The 26,749-nt window shown below is 40.3% G+C and overlaps 1 protein-coding gene across 3 annotated transcripts in view; it reads left to right on the top strand.

Annotated features, from left to right (window-relative positions):
* The window catches only part of MANBA (mannosidase beta), a 67,074-nt gene that overhangs the window by 25,792 nt on the left and 14,533 nt on the right, over positions 1-26,749 (top strand). For all 3 annotated transcript variants that reach the window (XM_037380193.1, XM_037380212.1, XM_037380203.1), the window contains exons 7-15: positions 2,543-2,653; positions 9,009-9,160; positions 10,238-10,355; positions 13,267-13,353; positions 13,947-14,114; positions 15,885-16,103; positions 17,382-17,546; positions 19,317-19,461; positions 26,597-26,739. In XM_037380193.1, the coding sequence (XP_037236090.1) occupies positions 2,543-2,653; positions 9,009-9,160; positions 10,238-10,355; positions 13,267-13,353; positions 13,947-14,114; positions 15,885-16,103; positions 17,382-17,546; positions 19,317-19,461; positions 26,597-26,739 (1,308 nt within the window). The remainder of the gene's footprint in view (positions 1-2,542; positions 2,654-9,008; positions 9,161-10,237; positions 10,356-13,266; positions 13,354-13,946; positions 14,115-15,884; positions 16,104-17,381; positions 17,547-19,316; positions 19,462-26,596; positions 26,740-26,749) is intronic.

Below are 26,749 nucleotides of genomic sequence, written 5' to 3'. Positions count from 1 at the left end.
TCTGTGCAGTAGTACTTCCTTATGTTGGCTTGTAGTCCCTTGGGTAGGCAAAACTCAGGAGATATTTTAGGAAAGTGATGGATGCTCTGATGAGGAGATAACTCAATTGAAATCTGATGAATTTGGTATACATCCCAGTGATGAAAGAGGAATTGGTCTGCTTACCTTCACAGGATGTTGGGAAACTATCTAGTGGCAGACTTAATTCACCAGCATTATTTAACTCCTATAGACTTTGGTTTGTTGGTGTTTTTTTTAGAACCTGTTGAGTTTTACCACACAAGCATAATTAAGAAAAGATACAGGCTTGAGAGATGAAGAAAATCGGTCTGTCTGTTCTAGCTGACAAATAGGTAGGTGTCTTGAGTTAGGCAGTAAGCCTAGTGTGGCAAAAAGAACCATGAACTTCGTCTTGGCTTCTTGCTCAGAGATCAGGGCCCTAGTAGAGCTGACTGCAGAACTGAACCTGACAGTGGAGGGCACAGGCCAGTGGGCAGGGTGGAAGCCCTGGCAGATACAGCAGCAGCCACAGCTGATGGTGTCCTCCACTGGAGCCAATGCCGTCTGCTTTACTGTCACAGGGCATGGTTAGATTTGTGAGTGAGCAATGTGCTGTAAGCAGGAATTTGGGGCTTCTGACAGTTCTGACAGTTAATAACATTTGAAGGTCTGCCCTCAAACCTTGGAATATTTTACTGGCTCGCTGATTTTCTCCATTGTTGTGTAACTCTGCATTTGTATCCCCAGCCTGAATGCATTTTATGCATGTATTCTCAAGTTCTCTTGTCAGTTGTTGGAGTGGAGAAAAAGCATGCATTAAAGGCAGGCAGGGTATTTATGTTCTAGCATGCACACTCAGTGACTTGTGTGCTTGTGTGCCTTGTTTTATTTTGACACGAAAGCATACAAACATAAGATTTTTGTTACTGTTGTCATCTGACATGCAAGTTGCATGAGCAATTACAAATACCCAGTTTCATTTAAAACAATCATTAGTCTCTGCTTAGCCTTTTCAGGGACTACAATTAAGCAGGAACTGCAATAGGAAACTTCAAAAATTACTTTGGTTTATTTAATTGCTCCCCCACCCTCAGAACAATTCTGTTAGGGGAGTATGACTGCAAGTTTGTGAGGGAGCACTTCCTTCAGAGCAGAAGCAACAGTGTTTTATATATTCTTTGTACACAAAAGGCTTTGCTGCATGAATTCACATCAGCTGATTTTATGAGAAGCCCTGCAATGTGTTCTCATGTATTGATGACCTTAACGGAGCCCTTACTCTGTATGACAGACTTGTGTGGTGCATGTTAAATAGTGAGATCTCACCAGAAGTTTATTTCTAGTTGACAGTTCATTGCAGATTGTGTTGCAAAGTCAGTAGGTGCAAATTTGAGTGGTGCTTATCACTGGAGATGCATAGCAGTCTTCCTGCAGTTGCCACACAAAGTGCTGTGTTGCCAACATGACAGCATTTGCTTATCAGCTAATGGTGAGCATGGGGGTGACATCATTAGTGGCCAATGAGAGACTCCAACCGTGCCAGGCGGCTGTGAACACTCCCTTGTTGTTGAGGCACACGCTGATTTTGTGCAACACAGAGATTAGTACTTCTGCACAAGCAGTTATGAAAATTCTGTGTTGGGGAAGCTGAAATGTTAGTAGATGCATTCATGACTGTATCCAAGTATAGCTACAGCAAAACATATTGTTGGGTTGCTCTCTGGCTGCCTTTTATTTGAAAAGATTGAGGCACTCCTTACGTGACTCTATTCAGTGCTGATCCCTCCATTGTTTGGTTGCATGCATTATTGCTTTCCTTTCACGATTTTTGTGTTGTGCACTCAACTGGCAAATGTTGGCAATAGGATTGAGCAGCAGAAGTAGGCTGTTGGGATGAAGATACAAATATTACTCTGTGACTAGGAAAACGAGAAAATTAAATCATTCTGTCATCCTGGAGGTATTTTTTTTTTTATGTTTGTAAAAATTATGGAGTACTAGTGATTAGGAAGCACAGAGAAAAAGCAGAAAATACTGAAAAGAAAGAATGAAACTTATAATTTGACTTAAAAGCTTGACGTAAGTGAAGCAGTCAGTATGGTCACATATTACCAGAGTCACAACTGAGGAGTGTCACCTCTGTATTGAATGTTGCATGTGATAGGTAAAAGGGGCATGATCCAGAGCCTAGTGAACAATGTCTGCTCCTGGCAGATATTTGAGTTTTGGAGGAATATTCTGTCAATGTACCTCAGCAAGGGGTAGCAGTTACATGTGCGGATGCAGGTGTATTCTTGCTCGTGGCCTATTGTGCACAAGATGAAGTGATAGCCTGAACTTCAGTAGAAGAAGTCATTCTTCTGTCTTTAAATAATTTTCACCTCAGAGTTTCAGCTGAAGAGATCCCAGTTACCATGGCTCAGCTGAGGAACAAAACCTCATTAGACCTGTGGTAATTCACTCAAAGATGTCTGAGCCCTTAGGTGCATTTTTTGCTTCTTTTTATATCCATTGCTCTGACTTTCCTTCTTGTACATTCCAGAGTTCTGCAGTGGAGGCTTGGTGGCCAAATGGACATGGAAAGCAAACTGGATACAACATGACAACAACTTTCATCATGGAGGCAGGATACCAGATTGAGAAATTTTCAAAGGTGGGCCCTTCATCTTGATTACAGCAGGCATTGAACTGCTGCTTTTAGGACATCTGCTCTGCATGGCAGGTTATCTAGAGCTCTTAAATATTTTGGTGGATTCTAATATGCATGTGAAAATGCTAATGAGAAACGAGGTATTTTTTATGTCACAATGTATGTTTACCTGTTTTCTGGTAGCCTTAGCATGTAGGGATGTCTTTACTTGCATTGAGACTGGAAGATGGCTTACAGTTAGTTGGAAACCTCAGAAAGGAAAAGATGTTTACTTTTAAAGTTTTCTATCTCATGAAAAAAATGCACTTTTAAACTTGATATATTATGCTGATGGTTTTGTAGCATGCACCAAAAACCTCCTTAGATTGCTATAAATTATGTGAAGGTTTATTATTGAGATTTTTCTTGTTAATTCAATTTTTAAAAAATTTGTGGGATAGACACGTTCCTAAAAAGCTAACATACATTCATTTATTAGAATCTGATAAATGTGCTTGAGGTTTAAGAAGAGGTAATGTCTTAAATATGACCATGAAAATAATATTCAGGGATATTTGCATAAGGGTTCCTGCAACACACTGGCTGTATAACTGTTTGGGTTTACTAAGAAACCTAGAAGAGGTGATTTTCAATTGTCCATTGAAAAAAAAAATCGTACAGTTGAACTGGGCTCCTTATGCTATCAACGTGTGGAAACAACCAAGTAAATTTTAACATTTATTAGGTGGTTCTGATGTGTATTGCTTCACTAAAAACAAATCTGGTCACCAGGCATCTAAAACTTCTATTCACTGTAACATTTGTGTGTGTGAAAAAGCCTGTGAATAGCAGTAGCTTCTGGAGTCTTAGTCTTTATAGGGCTAGCCATTAGTTTGATTATGAAATAATAATAATTCCTCTTTGCTATTATTGGCAATTTAATTTTGAAATAATTTTAAACCCACACCAAATAAACTTGGCATATTATGCTTGGAAAAACTGGTTATAGGAAATATGGAGGTAAAGCCTGTAAAAAGGAAAATTTTGGTGTTACTGTGTGAAAACTGCACAATGATAGGAAAGTTAATTGATTCCACTTGGGTAGCTGTGTCTCAGGATATTTCATAGAGCCCTGTGGCATATTATCATAGGGACTTTATGATCTATAAAAGAGACTCAGAAACCTTTTTTTCTCCATAAGGGGAAAGAGAGGGGAAAAAACTCAAATGCACCACATAGTGGGCATTATAATTTAACCAGCATACGAAGCCTTTACAGATTCATAGTGTAAAGTCTAGTCTTCCTTCATGCGTTCTCTGAAGCTTCTTGGATTCTGCCAGACACACCCACTCACCCACCCACCACCCCCTGCCCTGAGCTGTATGAGTGGAAAAATTCTCCATATACAGTTTTTTCATGTTCTAACACAATTTGCTCTCTTGTCGGCAAGACTGAATAGCAACATTCATCTGGCTTAATAAAGAACTTTGAGTAGTTCAGGAGATACAGTCAGGGATAAATGTTCCTGAAAGTTGTTCTGTTGTCCACCTAGTACTGTATTCAGGTGGAATACATTTCCCACCCCCACCCCTCTTTTTAAAAAGAAAAAAACCAGGCGTGAGACATTTCACAAGTGGTTTGTCCCCATATGAGTATCTACATAACTTTGAACAGGCAAAAACTAAAGGGCAAGAACTGTGTATGTGAGAAGACACAGCTTTGTCTCCTGTCAGATTCAGCTACCCTTAGCTTGAGCTACTGTCTGGTTTCTGATATTTTAGAGTACTCTCCAAAGCATTAACTAATCCTTTGGGAAAATTTCCGGGTAGCCCCCTAGTATGTACTTGGAGGAGCTCTAGAGCTCTAGCCAGCTGTGCTGGGAACCTCTTTGGCTGAGGGAAGTACCTACTTGCTCCTGTTGAGAGCAGCAGAGAAACAAAACAGAGTAAAGCCAACATCCAGGACAGGGTTAGTTTTGTTTTTGTTTTGTTTTTCTATTTGAATACTTCGGTTAGAGTTTGTTTCTCAGAGTAATGTGAAACAAAGTCATAGCCAGATACTACCACAGAATGAAATTGGTTTTCTAGAGGGAGGGTCTATCCAGTCCTTTTTGCTGTTGATAAGTTGTTTTTCTTGCCATGCCTACATCAAGGAATTTATTACCTCTTTCATTGCCTCGTGGGGCATTTGTTTGCTTTTTCGATTCTGCTTCTCCATCTTTCTGTATGCTTATTTCTTCACCACTGTACTGAGTTTCTTATTTCATGAGGCTATTTTAGTACTTGGAAGATCTTAACCTCTAGTTACCTTTCCCTCCTTCCCCCTACATCCTCTTTTCCCCATAGGCCTTTTAGCATGACTTCCAGAAGTCTTTCCCTTTGGCTTTGTAGTTTTCACACCGCTTTCATGCTGTGTGCTAATTTGTTAGGTCACTGGGGCGTTCTGTGATCTTACTTCAGCTCTAGGCATCTTCATCCTTACGACTTCTTATACTGCTAAATCTAGGAATGCCAAATATGATCCACACGTCACTTAACTGGGTACAAAGCCTTTGTATATGACTTAAAAAGACAGGTATCTGTTTCTTAATTTTGCACAGAATCAGCTGATTGGTCTGTGGTGGCTAGAGAGCATCTTCTGTGTTGCTCCAACAAGACTGGGAGAAACATTCAGTCCTCAGGCAGCAAGATCTATCAGACAGATTTCAAGGTGGCAAAGGTCTTTGTAGCCAGAAAGGCATGTAAACAAACATGCCAGATGCTAGTTGTCTCCCCTTGCCCTTCTTTTACCCCACAAGGCAGAAGGAAGCTGCTGTAGGAACAGGAAGAGGTGCTGTGTTAGTGGGAGAGGGTGGGGGGCTGGGCTCTGACCCGAGGGAGCAATGGAGTGGGAACACAAGGCACCAAACCCTGGAGGCCTGGGAATGTGATATGATGCTGAGGAGCTTTTCCTCTTGCTCCTGCTGCATGGGTGGTCCTGGCTGGGTGTTTCAGCCTCTCAGATTGCTTCAGATTTGGCCAGTTGCATGACTTCCACTTGAGCATGAATAAACCAGTATCACATTACTGCTGTTAGTAATATAAATACTCCACTACAAATGCATTCTGAGACAGTCCCAGTCTGCCTGATGACATCTGTTAAGAGGACCTCCCAAATACTTTGGGAGCCCCAGCTATAAATCCCATTCCCTTTTGTGTCACAAAAGAGAGCTATGCTGGAGACTGAGGAGTGTTTCTCCAAGTAATTGAATTCACTGAAGGAAGATCAGAACTTTTTTGGTAGTGTAATACTCATAATGTAGTTTTTCTTTTGTAGTCTTCAGTAGTTAGGGCAGCTGTGAAAGTTGTATGAAATACTGACTATTTTTTTGATTCAACTTCTCATGTTAAGATAAGTCTGCAGAATTCTAGGAATGGGTGGAAGACTCTTGTCCTAAAACTAAGTTCATCGTGCTGGTCTATATTCAACCAACCCCGTTTGTGATGGGAACACAGTAGAAAAAAGGAAGGGCACACTGTCCACAGTACATGTATGTGCACAGAAATACTGGACAGGGAGTCTGAAATGTCTCCTCAGTGGTCTGACTTTGTAGTTTTTCTCTAGCTAGGAATGTCTTTAGTGGTACAGATGCTGAGCCCCACTTGCCACTAATCCGCTATTGCTGCTGGGGCAAGACTGTAAAACACTACAGGACTTGGGGCAAGTTCTGTTTTTTTTGTTCATTCAGTTTCTGTGTTTTGGTCATTGCTGTGATGCAGAGAGGTTTAGTTTGAGGTCAATGATCTGCAGCCTCCAATCATGCAACTGGTTTCTCATGTGCATTATCACTGTCTAGGTGTTTCATTAATAATTGTCCAGTTGACTAAGAAGCACCAAAGAGGATGCAAAAAATGCTGTGATTTTCTTTGTCATCTCTACCACCAGAAATAATTTTCTGTCTATCCATATGGTTTTTGATAAGTTGAAAGTTTAAGAAAACAGTCCCACAGTGGGATTAGTAATTTCCAATTTGAACTTCAGCCTTGTTGGGTGTGTGAAATACAGAATTACATTTTATCTTAAAGACACTTAACTAGGTAAATTTTAGCCTGATTTACTGACATGTACTTGTCTCAACTGTAGCTTGTGGCAGAGACAACAGGCTGTACTCTATAATCTGACCTTTTTGAAAGGTATAGCAAATAGTCATCTGAGGGAGGAGTGGTTGCTGTCTTAGGGGTAGTCTAGAAAAAATGAGGTTCCTGCCTTCCTGACCCAAACTTGTTCTTTGGTGCGAGTTGGCTGAAATTTACTATTAGCTTTCCTTCACTTTATTTAATTTCAGACTTATCTCCCTATGACAATGAACAACAAGTACCAGAAAGAAAAAGAGCTTTCTTTCTGGCCTAGATAAGTCAAACTGGAACAACGGTGGGAGTGTTGATCTATCTGCTTGAGGGTAGAAACATTCTACAGAGGGTTGTGAACTGCTGGATTGGTGGGCCAAGGCCAGTTGTATGAGTTTCAATGAGGAGAAGTGCCAGGTCATGCACTTGGGTCACACCAACCCCACACAATGCTACAGGCTTGGGGCAGAGCGGCTGGAAAGCTGCTTGGGGGAAAAGGACCTGGGGGTGCTGGTCAACAGCCGGCTGAACATGAGCCAGCAGTGTGGCCAAGGTGGCCAATAGCATCCTGGCTTGTGTCAGAAAGAGTGTGGCCAGCAGGACTAGGGAAGTGATTGTCCCCCTGTACTCAGCGCTGGTGAGGCTGCACCTTGAATCCCGTGTTCAGTTTTGGGCCCCTCACTGCAAGAGGGACACTGAGGTGCTGCAGCGTGTCCAGAGAAGGGCAGTGGAGCTGGGGAAGGATGTGGAGCACAAGTCTTATGAGTAGCAGCTGAGGGAACTGGGGTGGTTTAGCCTGGAGAAAAGGAAGCTCAGGGGAGACCTTATTGCTCTCTACAACTACCTGAAAGGAGGTTGTAGCAAGGTGGGTGTCGGTGTCTTCTCCCAAGTAACAAGTGATAGGACAAGAGGAAATGGCCTCAAGTTGTGCCAGGGGAGGCTTAGGTTGGATGTTAAGAAAAGTTTCTTCACTGAATGGGTTGTCAAGCATTGGAACAGGCTGTCCAGGAAGGTGGTGGAATCGCCATCCCTGGAGGCGTTTAAAAAACGTGTAGATGTGGTGCTTAGGGACATGTTGTAGTGGCGGATTTGGCAGTTCTGGGTGGACTGTTGGACTTGATGATCTTAAAGGTCTTTTCCAACCTAAATTATTCTATGATTCTATTCCATGATTCTGTAAGGATGCAGAAGTCTGAAGTCTCCCCAAAAGAACTGTTTTCTAGAGCACTTTGCAGCTGCACAGGAGCCTAACATGGCAGCTGTTCCACATCTACTCCATGGCAGGTGGGGAAGACACCTCTACAAATAAGGGGTCAGTGTTATTGCAGTCCACTAACTGCTCTCTCATGGCTGCAGAGTTGACTGTTTTATGCCAGTGCAATCAGCATACCCCTCAGCAGCATTGTTGCTTTGACTGAAGTCAAGTCTCAGAAAATGTCCAGAATGATTTCTTGAGAACTCTTCTTCTACCTGCAGCAGGAAGGAGTGTTTTCTTGTTTCAGCATCTGCAGTATGCAGTACCAGATATTAGGCTGAAAGAGCAGTTGTAAAAGTTTGGCTTCTGCTAGAGATGTGCTTTTAACTGGAGTGACCTTTAATACCTTACAGAGCAAGTGGTTATTTAGCTGAACTGGTTCCTCTGAAACCTTACTGTTGGATCATGCTGTTCAAACACAGCTGTGATGGCCAGAGGGCCGTTCACTTCCAAACTGGCATTTGTGTTTGCATGCATATCTTTTTCACTTTGATTGCCAAACCTATTAAAAACGTATCATTTCAAGGCAGAAAAATGCTTTTTCTGGATGAACCTGAAGCTAGGCATTCAGGGGCAAGACTTAATGCTGAGCTGGTGCAGTCTCCTTCTGGAAGGAGAAAAGTGTAGATAAAATAGTGTGTCTGATCTAATGCTACTACTGTATTCCTCTCACTGATCTTCAGCTGGACTTCTGACTGAATTCTGCAGCAAGCAAACATGCACCTGTCTCTTACATATATACATGCGTGCACATGCATGGTCATTTGTGCATGCTTTCTCTCTCAAAATGATAGCAACTTTAAAAAGTGAACAGGTTTATTGGAAGGATTCTTTTTAGCCCTATTACAGTGTGTTTTAATCAAGCAGAAATTTAGAGATGAGACAATGTCTTTCAACTCCCTGACAAATTCTAAGCTGTTAATGTTCAGTTGAATCCCTTTTATAATGATTTTCTTTCTTTATTTTTGTTTTAATTTATTTTTTGTCTGCTTTAAATCTGTTTCATGTTTTCACACAGGCCTATTTTCGGACAGTAGAACTTGTTCAGGAGCCTATTCCTGGCTCACCAGGTCTGAGTTTCTACTTCAGAATCAATGGTCGACCCATTTTCATTAAGGGCTCGAACTGGATTCCAGCAGATTCTTTCCAGGACAGAGTGACCTATGACACGTAAGCCACATTTGATGTTCTCTAAGAACATGTTTTCCTCCTCCTAATTCTCTGTCTGCTCTCTGTGAAAGGGTGGTATTAGTGGGTGGAAGTCCTTTCAGGGTAGACCACTAAATGTTGTGGGTCGGATTAATTAACATTAATTAATTAAACACCATTAATAGATTTGAGTGATGTTCAAGACATGTGAATGCAATAACAGATGGGAAGGTGGCTGTTTGCTGTACACAGGTTACTGGCCTTTTGGGATGATCCGCAGGCTGTCTGATCCTATTACCTGGCACATGTGCATTGGTACTCAGGGGAAGTGCACTTCAGCCATGCCCTAACCCGTCTCACGCAGGGAGACATAAGTGCATAGTAACCTCTCTCCCTTTCCCCTCCTCTGGTCCAGGCTTCTTGGAGTTCAGTGATGCAGCACCCCAGAGGTACAGGTGGGATGGGGGCCATGCTGTACTTGACTAAGCTTTGCTCTGGGTAGCTGAGGAACCAGGACAACGGAATGCTGCAGTGTGCTGCATTCACATGCAATTTAGAGGCTGCCAGCATGATTAAGGAAAAATTAATGGAGGCCGAATCGAGTAAAATGAGATTCAGAGTCAGTCTTCTCCTCTCACTCTTCTCTTCTTGCTATGCCCTGTGGGACTCAGGAAAAGAATATAGATTTCTGAACGTGTTTGAAACGGGATTTGAATTGAAGTAATTGATATTTAAAGCAAGTAATATCTAAGGAGAAAAGAACAACCTGATTAATAAAATACAGGATTTCTAAATCTGGTCCTGCCAGTACTTCCGTAAAAGCTCTTACTTGCATGTGTCACACTATCTATTTTGTAGGTTTTAACAGGACCATGTAACTTTTTCTGCACAAAAAATTGCTCTTTGAAAGCTCTGTCCAGACATGCAGGCTTAGAAGGTAACAAAATAGTCTGGTTCTGCCAGAGTTGTAAGTCTTAGATTGCCTGATAATGATGAATGTTTGGGAGTTTTTTGGTGGTTTTTTGGGAGTATAACCTTAGAACCTCCTAAGTGATACAGTTTCACAACTTATATAAATCTTCTTTTTGTATTTGACAGATTATGGCTACTCTTGAAGTCTGCAGCAGATGCTAACATGAATGCACTTCGGGTTTGGGGAGGAGGAGTATATGAACAGGATGAATTTTATGATATTTGCGATGAAATAGGAATAATGGTAAAAATAAACACAGAACGCTTACTTAAAAACTGATGAACTTGTGAACGAAATTTTACTCTAAATGAACAAAATTAGGGAATTAATACCTAAATTCTAGCCATCTTTCCAAAGGACATGGTGGAGTACCAACCTGGGAAGTCAGATCAACTGGATTTTTTATTATTATTTTATGTTTGATTTCTTTTTTTATTTGAATGGTTCCTGATTACTGAGGCTGTCTGTTGAAACTGGAAGTGATACTTTGGAGACTTTTTATTAGAACCTCAGCTTGCATTTTCTCTTGTAATGAAGGCTACAACTCTGTTCTTCAGTCATCCCCACTTCCCTTCCTAGCCCAGAATCTCCCCTTCATCTCCCCTTCCTTTTCTCCCTACTGTCTTTCCCCTCCACCTCTTTTACATGTCCCAAAATCAGAGCAACATGTCTGTGGCTTTAACTTTCTGCCTTCTAGCTCTTTTCAGACCAAAACTCTCATCTTTATATACTGTACCTCTTTCCCAGTTCTATGTTTCCTAATCCCTTGGGAAAGAATGAGGGAAGAAATGAACAGCTGAGGGACTGGTACTAGTGATGTCAATGTAGGAAGGTTTTACACTGTAATGATGAGCATGATAGAAGAACTTTTGTGTACTGTAGGTATCAACAGGGACTTGCAGCACTCAGTCAAATAGTTGTGAGCAGATAGTCACGTAGTGCATGGGTTATTTTTTTGTTTCACAAGATCAAATAATATTTTTTCCACAGCACTCAGACTGTGGAGCCCTGTAACTGTGTTTAGGGCTTAGCCCTGCTGAAGAATCTGAGTGCCTGAGCATATGCCCCAGACTGAGAGCAAAGACCTTGCCATCTGACCTCAATGGGGGTTTAAGGCCTGCTGTATTTGAGTTTTGTTCTTTCAGCCACCTCTGAGTTATCAAAACACAGAAGGTGGTAGTCATGCTTTTCTCTGCTGTGGAAATGGGTTTTGTTTATTTTAAAAGTATTTTCTCCTTTATAGGAATAGCTGAAAAGGTTTGGAGTTCTTTTGGTTCAAACTTTTTAAACAAAAATATTTCACTTGGCCTGAAGCCAAGCATGGATGACCTTATCCAAAGGGACATTTTGAACAAGCTATAATTGAGTATAAATGTAGCTGTAAGGGGAACACTTGCTGCGTAAACACTGATAATCCTATATGAGCACCTTTGATTTTATGAGTTTGGGGGCACACGCTAGTAAGTTTTGATGAAATAGTGACTAGATGAGTGAACCCCAAGTTGCACCTGTGTTACTGTTTCTTACAAGTTACTGTTTCTTTTTAATAAGTAGAATGCCAAATGCCAAGAAGTGTGTATGGTCTTATGCTACAGCAGAAAAAGCAGGGAAACAGATATGGTATCTTGCTGCCTTCTGCTATGTGTGCTTGAAAAAAATAAAATGTGACATCTATTTTAGTCCTCTGAATGAGTGCCCTGATTTTCAGGGCTTCTGAGCATGTAACAGTTCTTTCATTTTTGACACTAGGCAACTAAGTAGGCCACTTAGATCTGTGTCTGGACAGTGCTCAATGCAAGATTTAGATCTTATTTAGCAGCCAAAATAGCAAGTAGGTGCGGAAAATCAGATCTTTATTCTGGAGGGGGTAGGTCTGGACATTTTGGTTTTGTTTCTTCTGATCGTCTTGCAAAGGCTTAAAAGTGCATTAGTCAAGCTGTGCTTAAGGAAAAATGGTGATAGGTCACTGAGAGAAATAGCAAGAGAAAGTTTATTTCAGTAGAGAATTTTGACGATACACAGTCACTGATGGATTCTGAGTGATTCTTCAGCAATAGCTTTGCTTTTTTTTTTACAGTGCTAGGAGTGTAACAATTAATGGATCCATTACTTCCCACTGTCCTGTTCCCTTTCTTCAGTCTTCTTAGGGAATATACACTGGAAAGAGTAATGGAAAAGCATGTTCTTGCTGCAAGGAAAATGCAGTTGTACGAGGAGCTGGTCTGGCTTTTCCTACTGCTTAGGTAGTATGGTATTCAGAAAAGCGTAGTCTCCTACAGACTCCATTGGGTTAATGTGCTCCTTCAACAGATCTTTCCGTTAACATTTGAGACAGACTATCAGGAGTCTCAAAATTACAGCAATTTAGAAAACAGAACAGGTAAAGAAAGTTATCTTGCCCATCTCATTAAGCTTCTTCCTTTCTAGTTTTTGTAGTTCTTCTTCAAGGTACAAAGGGAGTTCATTGTTGAATTGAAAGGCTTGCTGTTCTTTAGTGGTACCTACTTGTTCTTTCTTTGAAGAGAAAGATCACTGTGTTGTTAGAGGATCTAGTTTGTTTCTGCCCCCCTTACTGGGTAAAATTTGCCCTTTTTAAGACCAGTTTTCGCATTTGGTATGGAAGCATTTTGTTAACAAGTACACTTGCACATCTGTTAAGTGTGCTTGATACCACATCAACCACATCAGAAGAGTTACTGTTTCTTTTTAATAAGTAATGGGGTTTTAGTGTTACACCTGCAAAGTAGTAAACAGAAAATTGTTCCATTCAGGTGGAGATTGCCCCATCTTCACGTTTGAGCAGTGCATGGGTTCTAATTATTTCACTGAAACTTACTGAACTCCATCTACTGAGTAATATTCCACTCATCAATGAAGGCTGTCAGTATCTGATTCCTAAAAGTGAATATTCTGTAACTCTGATATTGAGGAAAACCACAGTGGAACATGGACAGACTGAACCCCATGGAGTTTGTTACTGTGTTGATGGTACTTTCCAAGAATCACGAATAGAAAATTTCTGTTTAATTCTCTTTGAGATAAATAACTTCTTTTTGAGCAAAAGATTGTGCATCTTAATAACGATGTATTTTTGAAGTATGTAAAATGATTTGCTAACAATTTTTATTATTATTTTATTTCCTTTTCCCTGTAGATTTGGCAGGATTTTATGTTTGCATGCGCGCTATATCCAACTGACAAGAATTATTTAGAATCCATAAGAGCAGAAGTTTCTCATCAGGTATTTTGTCTGTGTGTCAAATCTCTATTTCCCATTATCTATTTTTGATTGACTGACTGTAAAAGTTAGCTTTCCCAAAATGCTTATTTGGAAGTGTTTGTTAGTGTACCTTTATGTAGCAGACACAAAATGTAACCTCACTAAATCATCTTTAACTTACTCGCAGGAGTAGTAAGTCAAGAAGAGGTACAGGCCTTCCTCATGTCCAAACTGCTTTTTTTTCAGGGATGTTTAAGAGCATTCACTGAGAGTGAGGTCTAATGATTGCAATGTACTTTAGCACAGAATTTACCCTTCACATATGGCTGAGTAGATGAGTATGGAGGTGCATGTGTGCATATATGTAAGCATATTAAAAATTTACCCCTCTGTAGGTGTCTATTACAGAAGTTTGAGCCTCGTGGAGAGCTAAGGAAATAGTGAACAGTGCAGATAAAAGCAAGAATTGTAGGCTCAGCGTATGTAATATGCATGTGGACTTGTAATTCCAGTAGTAATAAAATGGGGTTTTTTTTGTTGTTGTTTGTTTTTTTGTTTTAAATAAAAAGAGAAGCAATTTTGCTTAATTTCTGAATCTGTAAATTGTATTTCAGGTAAGACGTTTAAAATCCCATCCATCGATTATTTTGTGGAGTGGTAACAATGAAAATGAAGCAGCAATCGCAAGCAACTGGTTCTCTATACCTTATGCTGACAAAGAAGTCTATATCAAAGACTATGTGATGCTTTATGTGAAGAACATCCGAGAAATAGTTCTTACTGTAAGTGATCTCAAAATACTGTAGGGGACAGGGCTTGGCAAAATGGTTTAAAGTTTGCAGTTTGAGTGACTTGGGATTACTTTTTTGCTTTTTTGTTTGTTTGTTTGTTAATCCTTTTGGGAAATGAAAAACAGCACGTTATTGAGGAATAGAACTTTCCAGGCTCTTGTAAACAACTCTAAACTCAAGGATTATCCTTAAAGTAGGATAAAACTAAAAAAATTACTTACATCTTTTACACTTTGTGATATGTAAAGGAAGACCTGAAAAGGTAGTGGATCTTGCTTCTTTTTTCCTTCCTATTTTTAATACCTCCACAAATGCCTTAACTTTCAGTGGACAAAAATCAACTTGCCTCTTAATTAATCGATCTAGATGATCAGATATCCTTTATTCTGATTTTGTTGAAGGATACTGTAAGAAGGATTTAAGAATCCTCAGGCCTTTTAACAGCAGTTGAATGAATTCATAGAGATGTTATTTCTTCAGTGTGCTATTCCAGTATTGTGACTTAAGATTTTTGGCCTAAGCAGCCTTTTTACAGCTGAGTTGTTTGTAAAGGTATACTGTGGTGTTTCTGTGATTAGCTACAGGAGTTAGATGGCCAATGCACGTGCAGCAAAGCGAGGTGTTCTAGCTTGATGCTATTTTTTAGTTACAGTTCACGTATGTAGTGTTGCTGTCCAAGACAGACCCCTCTTTTATTTTAAAGCCATAGAATAACTGTTTTGAGTGCCAGAAGGAACCACACAATGAAATAATTTCAGGTCCTGTATAATACAAGCCAGCTGAAGAAATCTGTAACTACTAGCAGTACCGGATTATATAACTTTAAAAGACTTCTAAGTTTCAGCTAAAGACTTCAGGGAATCCAGGATATCCTGTAGTAAATTGTTTCAATTAATTATTAATTACTCATGTAAAAAAAAAGATGAAAAGAAAAAGATGAGGGATTGAGACTGTTTCTTAAAATGAAGCACATAGCTAAGTGCTTTGCTGTATTGGAGCCAGTTGCTGTAACTTGTGACTGGTAACTAACGTGGGCCTCTATCTTACTACGAGTAGGGTGTTAAATTAATTATACCTGCAAAAAGATTCCTTTAGTACTTTGTAGGGTACTGCTAAAAGTTTTAGTATACTAAATCTAACAAGGCTATAAAGGCAGCTCTGAACAATTTGAAATGTAATCCTTCTTATAGTCTCATCTATCTTAACGTGCAGAGCCAGCCAAAATGACAATAACCTGCAATGTTACCATGCAAGCATCAGTAGCAGAATACCTTGGCTTTGTTCAGACTAAATCTAGGTGACTATTTAGTACAAAAGGGGAAAATCATGGCCTTGTTCCTGCAAAAACACTGCAAAAGTAATGATTTTCCATAAAGAAGTCACAGTACTCAAATATTAATGTTCCTTGAGTTTATTTTTCACGAGGCACGCTTCAAATAGCTTTCATTAAGAATTTAGAAGCATATAAAGATAGGAAACCTCTTGATGTGAGGAGAGAATCCCTTAACAGCAGAGCAAGCAATATCATGCCCAGCTGTCCTCCAAGAACATAAATAAGAAGCTAATTAAGCAAGTAAAGATGATGGATGTCAGGACACAAAGGGGAAAGTTTCCTAGGCAGTGACTCATAGATTTGGAAAAGTCATGTTCTCCCTGCCCCACCTCCCCCTTTTCAGAATGTGGTGTATGTATTCAGATGATAAAAGCCGATCACTTTGTGAGGGTGTTGTGGTTTTGTTCTGTTTTGTTTTAAAATCCCAGGAAGATAAGAGTCGTCCTTTTATTGCATCCAGTCCCACCAATGGCTTGGAGTCAGTTAAAGAAGGCTGGATCTCCCAGAATCCTTATGATACCCATTATGGTGACACTCACTTTTATGACTACAGCAATGACTGCTGGAACTGGACAGTGTATCCTAAAACTCGTTTTGCTTCAGAATATGGATTTCAGTCCTGGCCTTCCTTCAGTACAATCGAAAAGGTAAGGCTGGGCTTCCACACCTTAGTGTCCCCTCTGTTCTCATTTAATGAGGGCAGTGAGTGTCCTCTCAACAAACTACAGCATCAAAACTGTAGTTGGGATAATACGTTGTTAGGTGCAGTATGGCACAGGTGGGACAGAGGTGTGTGCTGCTGTGGAGGGAGGGTGTGAGACAGGACTGTTTCCCTCCTCAGTGTTCAATATATTTACCTTGATGTTGCAAGAGGAAAATTGTTACGAGACTATGAGTTTTAGTAGTAATTCTATTTAATATATAGCTTAGTAATGATTACCTAACATCAGCATTTCATTTTGTTGTGTCTAAGGATATGAGTTAGAAGCAGAAGAAACATTACAAATGCTGAATTGTGCCGAATTCTAAAATGTATTGATTTTTATAATTTTTACCAGTTTCTTAAATATTTTTTTCTTTATGCATTGCAAGTAAGAGGATTTGGGTTTGCCTCCTATTACATTTAGATATTGTATATTCTATCTTATTTATCCACTTGGAGCACAGACGTATCATGCTGTTTGTCCATTTGTTCAGAGAGATGAATATTGTGTTGAGACTCATGCATGCAGCTAAAAGGAGTTCAGAATGTTCCTTTCAGTTTGCTGGGCAAAGTATATTATCTGAGACATAATCAGTACGTTCATCCATACTGATAAAAATGAAAATTATTCGGCCTAAAAAGGAACAAATTTAAATAAAGAAGATTTTATAGAGATTGTAATTACAATGAAAGCTTGACAATAATAACTATATGATCTATGCTGCATTGTTGTCCTTAGCTGAAAAAAAATATTTCATGATCATTTGTTTTCAGAGGCAGGGTTTGAAAATGTACACAATATTAGACTTTATAGCCATACTAACTTCTATAACTTTTATACCTGAATGTGTTTGACTAGAGTACATTCTTCCATCTTAATGTAAGATGTTTCTGATTACTAGGAATGCAAGCAAACCTCTGAAGTCCCTTGGCTAAACTGAACCTTACAACAAATAAGTTCAATTCCATTGAACCAAAAGTTTCTCTTCTGGGTTCAGCACTAACGTCCGTTTTCATTTATTTGTACGAGTAGTATAAGCAAAGGGTGTTACTGATTCAAAATCCTTGCATGACTGCCTGTATAGAAATACACTACCAATTTTAAAGATTTTGGATTATGTCAGCAGGCTGTAATGGATATCCTTCCCTGAATATCATGTCAGTCATTAAATGCACATTTTGCCTTTTTATTCTGATCTCTTACTTTTGTGTTTTTTAAAAGGTTTCCTCCGCTGAGGACTGGTCCTATACAAGCAATTTTTCTCTCCATCGACAACACCATGAAAATGGCAATGATCAGATGCTTCAACAGCTTGAGCGTCATTTCAAGCTTCCCCAGAGCACAGATCCCATAAAGAAGTTCAAAGATACGATTTACCTCACTCAGGTAACAGTGATGTCTTCAATATAAGTAGCTGTCAGTACTTGTTCCGTTAGGTACTTCAGTGGTTAAAACTGGGCCTGTTCTATTAGGTAATGTTCAGTTACAGAAAGTTTCTACGCTGAAGCATTGGAGAGTCCAGCTTAATTTGGAAATAGCTTGTGTCTCATTTATTGGAGAGAGACTGCAATTTTCGTCATAGAAAGGCTGGAATACTTCTCAGGGAATTTCCCAGAAAGTGGCTCAATTGCGAGAAACTCTGGCTGTGTGTGCTCCCTGCCCCCGCCTGGGCCCACTCCTGAAGCTGGCTGGGGGTCAGAGATGTGCTCGCCTTCCTTGGTAGGTGGATTATTCCTGGTGCTACCCTGTTACTCCCTCTTCCAGGCTGGGTATGGTTTTGCTCTTCATGTGGCCGCTGTAGGCTTACTGCTTTGATTTTTGCCACAAGGAATACATGAGCTTTTGAAAAAGAATGTTACTACAGAATGCAGTTCTTTATGAATGAGATTATTGGTAGCTTTTATGTTGTTATGAACTCAGACATTGATATTTTAGATAATCTATTTTCTTGGTGGTTTTTTTTTTTCAAATCAGTAGGTTATATTTTGCTCTTCATCCACAGTAGTTTACCTCATGCCTGTTTCTTTCTTTGTGATTTTTATGTGACTTTTAAGTGATGTTAAGTAACTTTTTAATGCTATTAGACAAGCTTAAAGTGATGTTACTTTTTTTATGTTCCAAGAATTTCAGAAACGCTCTTGATGGCAATAATTGCACATTCACTAAGTTTTTAACGTTTGAGAGCTGCTATCAGCAAGTTTTATATAAAACCAAAACAGCTGGAGAACATTAGGCACTGGTGATAAGAGAACAAAGATAGATGCTGTGAAATTGAAAATGGGTAAAACTTGCACAGTGAGGTCCTGACTCAGAAGGCCGTGAGAGTTTCTGCAGTGTTAAGTCTGTCAGGGCTTTATTGACAGGTTAAACAATTCAAGACTACCAAAATAAGAATAGCAAAAAAGACAGGAGAGTAAACTTGGCTTTAATGGCTAACTAGAAGTGTTATCCTTACCTTTTGAGCTGTCCTAAAGAATAACTTTTTTCCTTTATTTTGAGACTTTCTTTTAATACTTCCTCTGCCTAGTAGTATATTTTGTGAAGAAAATGACAGGCTGTTTGGTTTCTGTTGAGAACTTGGCCAGTGAAAAATTCTGAAAAGTGTTCTTTAAAGGCAAGGCGGGGAAGGAGAGAAGAAGTGGGAGTGCAGGTGAAAAAAGGTTGCTCTTTTGGTGCACAATTTTGAGTGTATGCTGGGAATGTGTGTTATAAGTTCAGAGTATAGGGATGTGGACATCATGGTAGTGTATAATGGAGATAGTATAACTTAACGTAATTTTGCAACTCTTGGGCTTTTTATTTACATTAATAAAAAAAAAATATTTATTTTAAATTTTTCCTTCCCTTGTCTTTCATTTGCTTGTCAAAGACCCTGTTGCCCAGGGATCTTCACTGGATAGATGGCAGAAAGTAGCCCTTCCAGATTTTCTCTAAAGATACTGCTTGTAAAGCTGTTGGGAACTGCTAGGAATAGACCTTCAAGCAGAGGTCTGCTGCACTGTAGGTGTATACCCTTGAAGACTCAAGTTTAAAGTTATGTGCCATTGCTGTGGAGTCTGTGTTGTATGTTAATATATACAAACATGCTTTGAAAGTAAAGTAAAATGCAAAATACAGTACACCAAAATTATTTTTTTTATGTGTTTGTTGGCCAAGGTGATGCAGGCTCAGTGTATGAAGACAGAAACTGAATTCTATCGTTTTAGTCAAAGTGAAATAATCAAGGGAGAAGGACACACGATGGGAGCTCTGTACTGGCAACTTAATGACATTTGGCAGGCACCTTCATGGGCTTCCTTGGGTAAGTTTTGTGACCGTCTGGTAAAAAGCATCAACTGTCTGTCTTGTTTTGTTTTCCTCATCTGGAAGTATCAGAATAAGAAGTATGGCTCTGTTCTCTCGGGGAACTGCAAACTTTGAACATGTTTCTGTCCATCCTTTAGAAATGCTTTCCAGAAAAGTTTTTCAGGATCATTCTAATAGTTCGTGAAAGTGGAAGAGGATAAAGAGTAAAGCAATTCTTTTCCTATGGAAGTGTTGCTGTTTAAGTTCAGATTTAGCAGCCACCAACTCTTACCCTTGTTTTAGCAAGGTTTAATTTAGAGAAGTTAAAATCTTATGTAACTCCCAATTTCTTAAAAATACATTTTTTTGTTTAAGCAGTATTCTCATTTCTCCCAAAGAAATAATATCAATCAAGCCAGACAAGGTTGCCAGTTAGGGAAGTGATGGTTAAGACTGAGGGCACAACCCCCTTGTGAGGTAAACTTTCAGCTACCCTTGTTTTTCTTATGTAGAACTGGATCTTTCTGAAACTGTCTGTGATACATCATCTAGTTTTTTCCAGAGAAATTTTGCATTCTTTTAAATTTAGAAAGATCAATTATTTTAAAATTGGAGACTGCTAAAAAATTCTGTTTCCAAAAGGGTCTGTCCTAGAAATCTCTGATTATATTTATTGTCTCAGCTGTAGAGATGCATGTATGTACCCAGCCACCCTGAGTGAGAATGGACAGGGAGGGAGCTAGTGGGATAGGAGGGTGAGAAGGAACACCTGTGTATAATTATACTTTCCATAATCTCAGCAAGTCTGGTTGATTTTGCTCCTCCTGCCCCTCATGGTAAAATGATCAAAACCTCTCGCTTCAGCAGGCAGTAGTGTGCTGTCAAAAAAAGTACAGAACTGTGATCCTGTTCTGAGCAGGATGGGATTTAGTATGTCAGGGCTAGGCATCTAGATTTCTTCTGTAGTCAGTTAAGGGATAGATGGTTATCTCCAGAGTGTGATTCATCATGTCCTTAGCTGCCTAATAAGTGGGATGAATTATCTTCTCCATGCTGAACTTGATTTTCATGGAAGTTCCTATGATAGCTCTTGCCCAGCATAGCTTCTGAGAAGCTCTTTATAGAAGATGACTAGCTGAGATTTGGTGTCTAACAGTGTCAGGTGAGGTGAATCACTCTTTGTGACTAAATTATTCTGCTAATATGCTATTTATGCACGATACCTTCTTACATATTTATCTTTTTTTCCTTTTAGAACACAAAAATGGAGTAGTCAGAAATACAAAGAGATAGGTCACTTAGGCAGCAAGAAATAGGGGAGGAATGTGTGGTATGAGGGATGTGGCTGTGTTTCACGTTCTGAAAATTTTGTTTAGAAGTAATTTTGAAATGGAGAAGCTGTTCTGTGGCAGCTCTATAGAACTTGGGTAGATTGTCTTTCAATTTTAGTTATTTCTCACATATTGTGTTTTTGAAAATCCTTATTTAAAAATATCCTGTGTGAAGATATACGAGTGAACTAGAAAATGCTAAGAGTTAGTGTGAAGTTCTCAATCTGTCCTTAGAACAAAATGCCTTTTGGCCTTGCTTTAAAAAAATATTAACCCTCCCCCATCCTCCCCTTCTTTCTCAGGGAGATATTTTTCCCTCTCCCTTTTTATTTTTGTTATTTTTTCTTTTTTTCCCTATTATTCATCCAAGCGAAGTAACTGCAATCAGCAAAGGAAAACAAACCAGTAGAAGAAACAGGCTATTTTATTTAAATGTTAAGGCAACCGTCCAACTATAATGGCCATCTCTCTGGACTTTCTAGACTTGTATTAGAAAATAGAATATCCCAATGTTCATTTTTATGTTTCTAGCAATGGCTGATGCTCTTAGGCTTTAAGTGCCTCAAGAGAAAAAGATGCTTGGAAAAATGTCTCTTTGTAAAGACAAGTGTATTGATAGATGAAGTGATCATGGAGACCATAAATGTATTTTTAAGTACAGAGCTGACGTCATTGTAGAAAATACATCAAATACCTGAATTATTCATATGTTGTTGAAGTTAGTTTACAGAACAGAAACTCAGCAGAGATACAGCTGTCCCTTTGTTTTGTTCTGTTCCCTCAGTGGAATGAGGAAAGGTTTAATATTCATTTAATTAGGCAGTGTGGTAGAAGGATTTTTGAAATGCTAATGGAAGAAATTATGCAAAACTTCAGAGAAATTAGTTTTATTTGCACTTCAAAAACACGTTTCTGCATCTTGTTAGATGGCACAGTAGTATCACCAGTGAGTACTTCTTATTTAACTGTGTTGTTTCACAGCTCGCCATGGAGGGGCTTACCTAATTTCCCATACACAGCAAAGTGTTTCCTCATGTAGTGTGGAGGGGAGAAGGTAGCAAAAGTTTCTCCTTTCAATTTACCTTTAAGGTGTTTGCTTGGGATTGAATGAAAACACAGCACAGTACTCCCATCATAGTACTTTTGCCTTCAGTTCATAACTAAACAGCTTTTACCACAACTGGGGTTTGATTGTTAGTGCCTGGTTGAGCCGGTCGTGCCATGATGAATGCTTTAGCATCTATGCAGTGTGTTTTGGTGAACAGCACTGTGATAGACATGGCAGTTTAACTCCCTCCCACACAGGTGTCACCTTGAGGTGCTCAACTTGGTTGTCATGAGATTCCCTTGAACAGATAACTGGCTTTCATTGCAGGTTCAATATTTAGAGCCCCTGGTGAGCTGAAACTACAGGCTATTATGGAGAAAAACAGATCTGAATTCCTGAGACTGAGGTGTGGAAAGAACTAGCAGCATGTTTCTCAGGTTGCATTTAATGGTGTGAAGTGATTAATTTAAAATCCATTACAGGGAGAGATGTTTGTTCTCACTCCTGCTATCAGTTTAGAAGGCTTCAGGGAAGAGTCAGAAGAAAGGGTACTGGGATCTCCTTACAAACCTGATTTTAGATTCCTGTTCTGAAGCTTGATACTGCAGAGAGTGCAGACCCCGTGTTATTATCAGGAAACAACTGGGGAACTTGGATTTCTTTAAGAATTCATTTAAATGTGGGGGGAGGAGGAGAGAGCCACCTCAGGGCTGTTTTAAATAACTTTTGACTTGCCTTTGGGCATGCATGTCTGTAACATGAAAATTTAAGCCCAGAGATTTCTCACATACCTACCTGGTCGACAGATTTCTTACGTCCATTTTTGGGGCAGGGGGAGTATTTTATATGCAGCTTGCCTATTTTTAAATGAAGAAACGTGACTCTTTAGGAAATCAAGACAACAGATGAGCTGAAGAATGTGGCTTTTTTTTTTTCAATGAATTTCAGTTTTCTGTGCTGTTTGAAGTTACTTTGACAATTGTATTACTAAGGTTCTGTTCCTGGAAAAGTTATCTTTGGAAGACCCTTCCTGTGTGAAACTGCTCCAGCAGTTGAGCTTTGGTTCTTCAAAGTGGCTCTAGGTTTTTAGGGAAATGAAATATCAACCTTAAAAAGCTGATCTGAGATAAGCAGACTAGTAATGTTTTCAGACATCCCAAAACAATAGGTGTAGTAGTTGAACCCTAGAATGAACTTTGAAATGGTACAAACTTCTAAGTGTGTGGCTTGTTTGCTTTTGTTTGTTGGTTGAGTTTTTTTTGTTTGTGTTTCCCTGCGGAAGTCTAATGCCAAGTTTAGTCTGAGTTGTTTTCTCCACTGTACGGGTTTCTTGGGGATCTCTGTATCTGCTGTCTAGGTAGCAAACCTCTCTTTCCTTCTAGTGACCACTGCAATGTGGTTACATAATCCAGTTGAAAATCAAGGCACAGCAGAAACTGAGAGTAGGACACATTTGGAGAAAAATGGGATTTTTTATTATGCCAAGTAACAGAAACTGCTCTACAACAATTGCATTATTCATTTTTGTATTGAAGACAGTTGAAGCCTAGATTTTCATCATGTAAATTAAGCTGTGGCAAAAATTTAATACATCAGCAGGCATTGAAACCTCAGCCCATGCTGGATGAGCTTGTCTGAGCTTGTGGTGGGCTCTGTCGGGGTCCTGCAGTGAGCAGCATCTATTGCCCTGGCAATTGAGTTCCCTGGGAGTCTTGTTGTGGCAGTCCTGAGGGCTTCAGAGAGCTCAACCCCTCCCAAGGCCTAGGTTAGGCTTAGTGCCCATGTCTCGTACAAGGCCCATTGCTTGTATTTTTTAGATCAGATGCTGCCGCACAGTTTACTCTTCTTTCAGATAATCCATCGCCAATCCAAATCTCTCATCTTCTCAAGTGTCATGATGCTAAAAAGTAATTTGTTAGCACTTTCTGTTTTGGGTGGGATTGTCCTTTAGACCACCAACATTTTCTGCCAGGAGTTGTCCTTGGAATGCAAGAACATGGCTTTGTTCATATCTTTAGGTGATCAGGCCCAGCCAGCACGGGTTTATGAAAGGCAGGTCCTGCTTGACTAACCTGATCTCCTTCTATGACAAGGTGACCTGCTCAGTAGGTGAGGGAAAGCCTGTGGATGTTGTCTACCTGGGCCTTAGTAAAGCCTTGGACACCATTTCCCCCAGCATTCTCCTGGAGAAACTGGCTGCTCTTGGCTTGGACAGGGGTACTTTACGCTGGGTAAAAAACTGGCTGGATGGCTGGGCCCAAAGAGTGGTGGTGAATGGAGTTACACCCAGCTGTTGGCCGATCACAGCTGGTGTTCCCCAGGGCTCAGTACTGGGGCCAGTCCTGCTGAATATCTTTATCAATGATCTGGATGAGGACATGGAGGGCACCCTCAGTAAGTTTGCAGATGACACCAAGCTGGGCAGGAGTGTTGATCTGCTTGAGGGTAGGAAGGCTTTACAGGGGGATCTGGACTGCTGGATCGATGGGCTGAAGCCAACTGGTTCAACAAGAAGTTCCAGGTCATGCACTTGGGTCACACCAACCCCACACAAGGCTACAGGCTTGGGGCAGAGCGGCTGGAAAGCTGCCTGGGGGAAAAGGACCTGGGGGTGCTGGCTGACAGCCGGCTGAACATGAGCCAGCCGTGTGCCCAGGTGGCCAAGTTGGCCAACAGCATCCTGGCTTGTGTCAGTGTGGCCAGCAGGGCAAGGGAAGTGATTGTCCCCCTGTACTCAGCACTGGTGAGGCCACACCTCAAATCCTGTGTTCAGTTTTGGGCCCCTCACTGCAAGAGGGACACTGAGGTGCTGCAGCGTGTCCAGGGAAGGGCAACGGAGCTGGTGCAGGGTCTGGAGCACAAGTCTTATGAGGAGCAGCTGAGGGAACTGGGGTGGTTTAGCCTGGAGAAAAGGAGGCTCAGGGGAGACCTTATTGCTCTCTACAACTACCTGAAAGGAGGTTGTAGCAAGGTGGGTGTCGGTGTCTTCTCCCAAGTAACAAGTGATAGGACAAGAGGAAATGGCCTCAAGTTGTGCCAGGGGAGGCTTAGGTTGGATGTTAAGAAAAGTTTCTTCACTGAATGGGTTGTCAAGCATTGGGACAGGCTGCCCAGGGAAGTGTTTGGGTCACCATCCCTTGAGGTATTTGAAAACTGTGTAGGTGTGGCATTTAGGGACATGATTTAGTGGTGGACTAGGCAGTGCTAGGTTAAAGGTTGGACTTTATGATCTCAAAGGTCTTTTCCAGCCTAAAGGACTCTATGATTCTATATACTGAACAGCGCCAATATACTGTGAATGTTCATCAGTTTATTAACAGCCTGTCTGCTTTGAAGCAGATGCAGCAGCCTCTACTGAAGTTTTCTTTCACACTTCATCTCTTTGGTTTGCTTCAGTGCTATTAACTGAAGTGCTGGTGGTGTTTGGTTGATAACAGCCTGATCTCATAGCACAGTTGAACGTTGTATGGGTTTTCCAGGCAGATAGATTTTCTTTGTTCCCAAGCTGGCTCGTTGTGAGCTTGCTGAAAACAAGGTGATGTGCAAGGGGCTACGCTGGAGCTAAGACACTTTGCTCTCCACAATGTTCATTCATGTCTATGTGGAGTGCAGGCAGAGCATGTTCAGGTCTGCCTGCGAAAGCCACAGACACACCCTTTAAAGACTACATTACTCTGCATGAGGTCCTTAATTATGAGATGCTTGAAAGTGCTAAGAGCTTCGTATAAGCACCATAACACAGAGAGGTAATTACTTATAACAAATCATATTGCTGGAAATGTTTTTCAGCATCCCCGGACTTTAAACCTGTTGTATAAAACAGAACCAGAAACAAGAATGAAACCAGTTGACTTGCTACTTCTTTTGGGGGGCATTTCAATGACTAGGTAATGGTTGAGCAAGGGCAGAGTTAAAATGCTGACAGTGGGTCCTAGATGGAAAGTTAATAGAGAAAGAAATGGAAGCAGTTTCTCTTTCAAAATGGTTGTGTGGCAGTGTTGCATCTGGCAAAATTGCTTTTTTGGAGAGGACACAACATTTGATGGCTTTTCCAGTTTGTTAATGGCAGGCTTTCAAAGTGGTAAAAGTAATGAAGTACAGCTTTCCATTAAAGAGGCAAAGTGGACTGATTGGCATACGTCTGCGTTGTGTGTACTAACTCCCACAAAGTAAGCGTTGTCTCTAGATCTTGGGAAATTCATTTTGCCTAACTCAGAGTTCTCTTCAGTTTGAGAACTTGGGTTTTTTGTCTTTGTTGCTCTTTGATGTTCTTCTAAGGAAGAACTGAATGAGGACTGAAAAAGAGGAGGAGAGTGCTGAAAGTCAGACTCTGTTGTCTCTTTACAGTGGTGGTAGTTTGTGGCAATGCCACCAATGCCAGTGTGTTTGTCTGGATTCCCAACAACATAGAAGCTCCAGCTTTTGCTTAATGTGTGGTACATTATGTCAGTTTTGTTAATGTCACTTGTTTTTAAGGCTTTCTTTAACTGAGTAACAGCATAGCAATGATAGGACCAACACTTACAAAATGTGACTTTTTGGTAAAGCTCAAAGAAAAGCTTGAAAGAGCATCAAATCCCTTCCAGAGCAGAGCTTTGCCTGGAAGAAAACAAGTCTCTTAACTTCAGTCATTATCTGCACCTGATAGAGGAGAAAAAGGGTGGAGGGGGATATTGTGTTGCTATAGCAGGACCAGAGAGCGCAGGAAGTGATTGTGTGCCAAGGCAATCTTGGATTCAATCTGAATTTTTCTTCATTCTTACCCTTTTCAGAGTATGGTGGTAAGTGGAAACTGCTCCATTATTTTGCCCAGAACTTCTTTGCACCACTGCTGCCTGTGGCCTATGAAGACAAAGGTGTGTTGTACATTTATGGTGTCTCAGATCTTCATGTGGACCACAAGCTGAGTTTGAGGGTAAGTGATG

The sequence above is a fragment of the Falco rusticolus genome, chromosome 1, assembly GCF_015220075.1.
Source record: "Falco rusticolus isolate bFalRus1 chromosome 1, bFalRus1.pri, whole genome shotgun sequence".
Taxonomy (NCBI): Eukaryota; Metazoa; Chordata; class Aves; order Falconiformes; family Falconidae; genus Falco; species Falco rusticolus.
The sequence above is the reverse complement of the archived record's forward strand: the minus strand, read 5'-3'. Positions and strand labels throughout refer to the sequence as shown.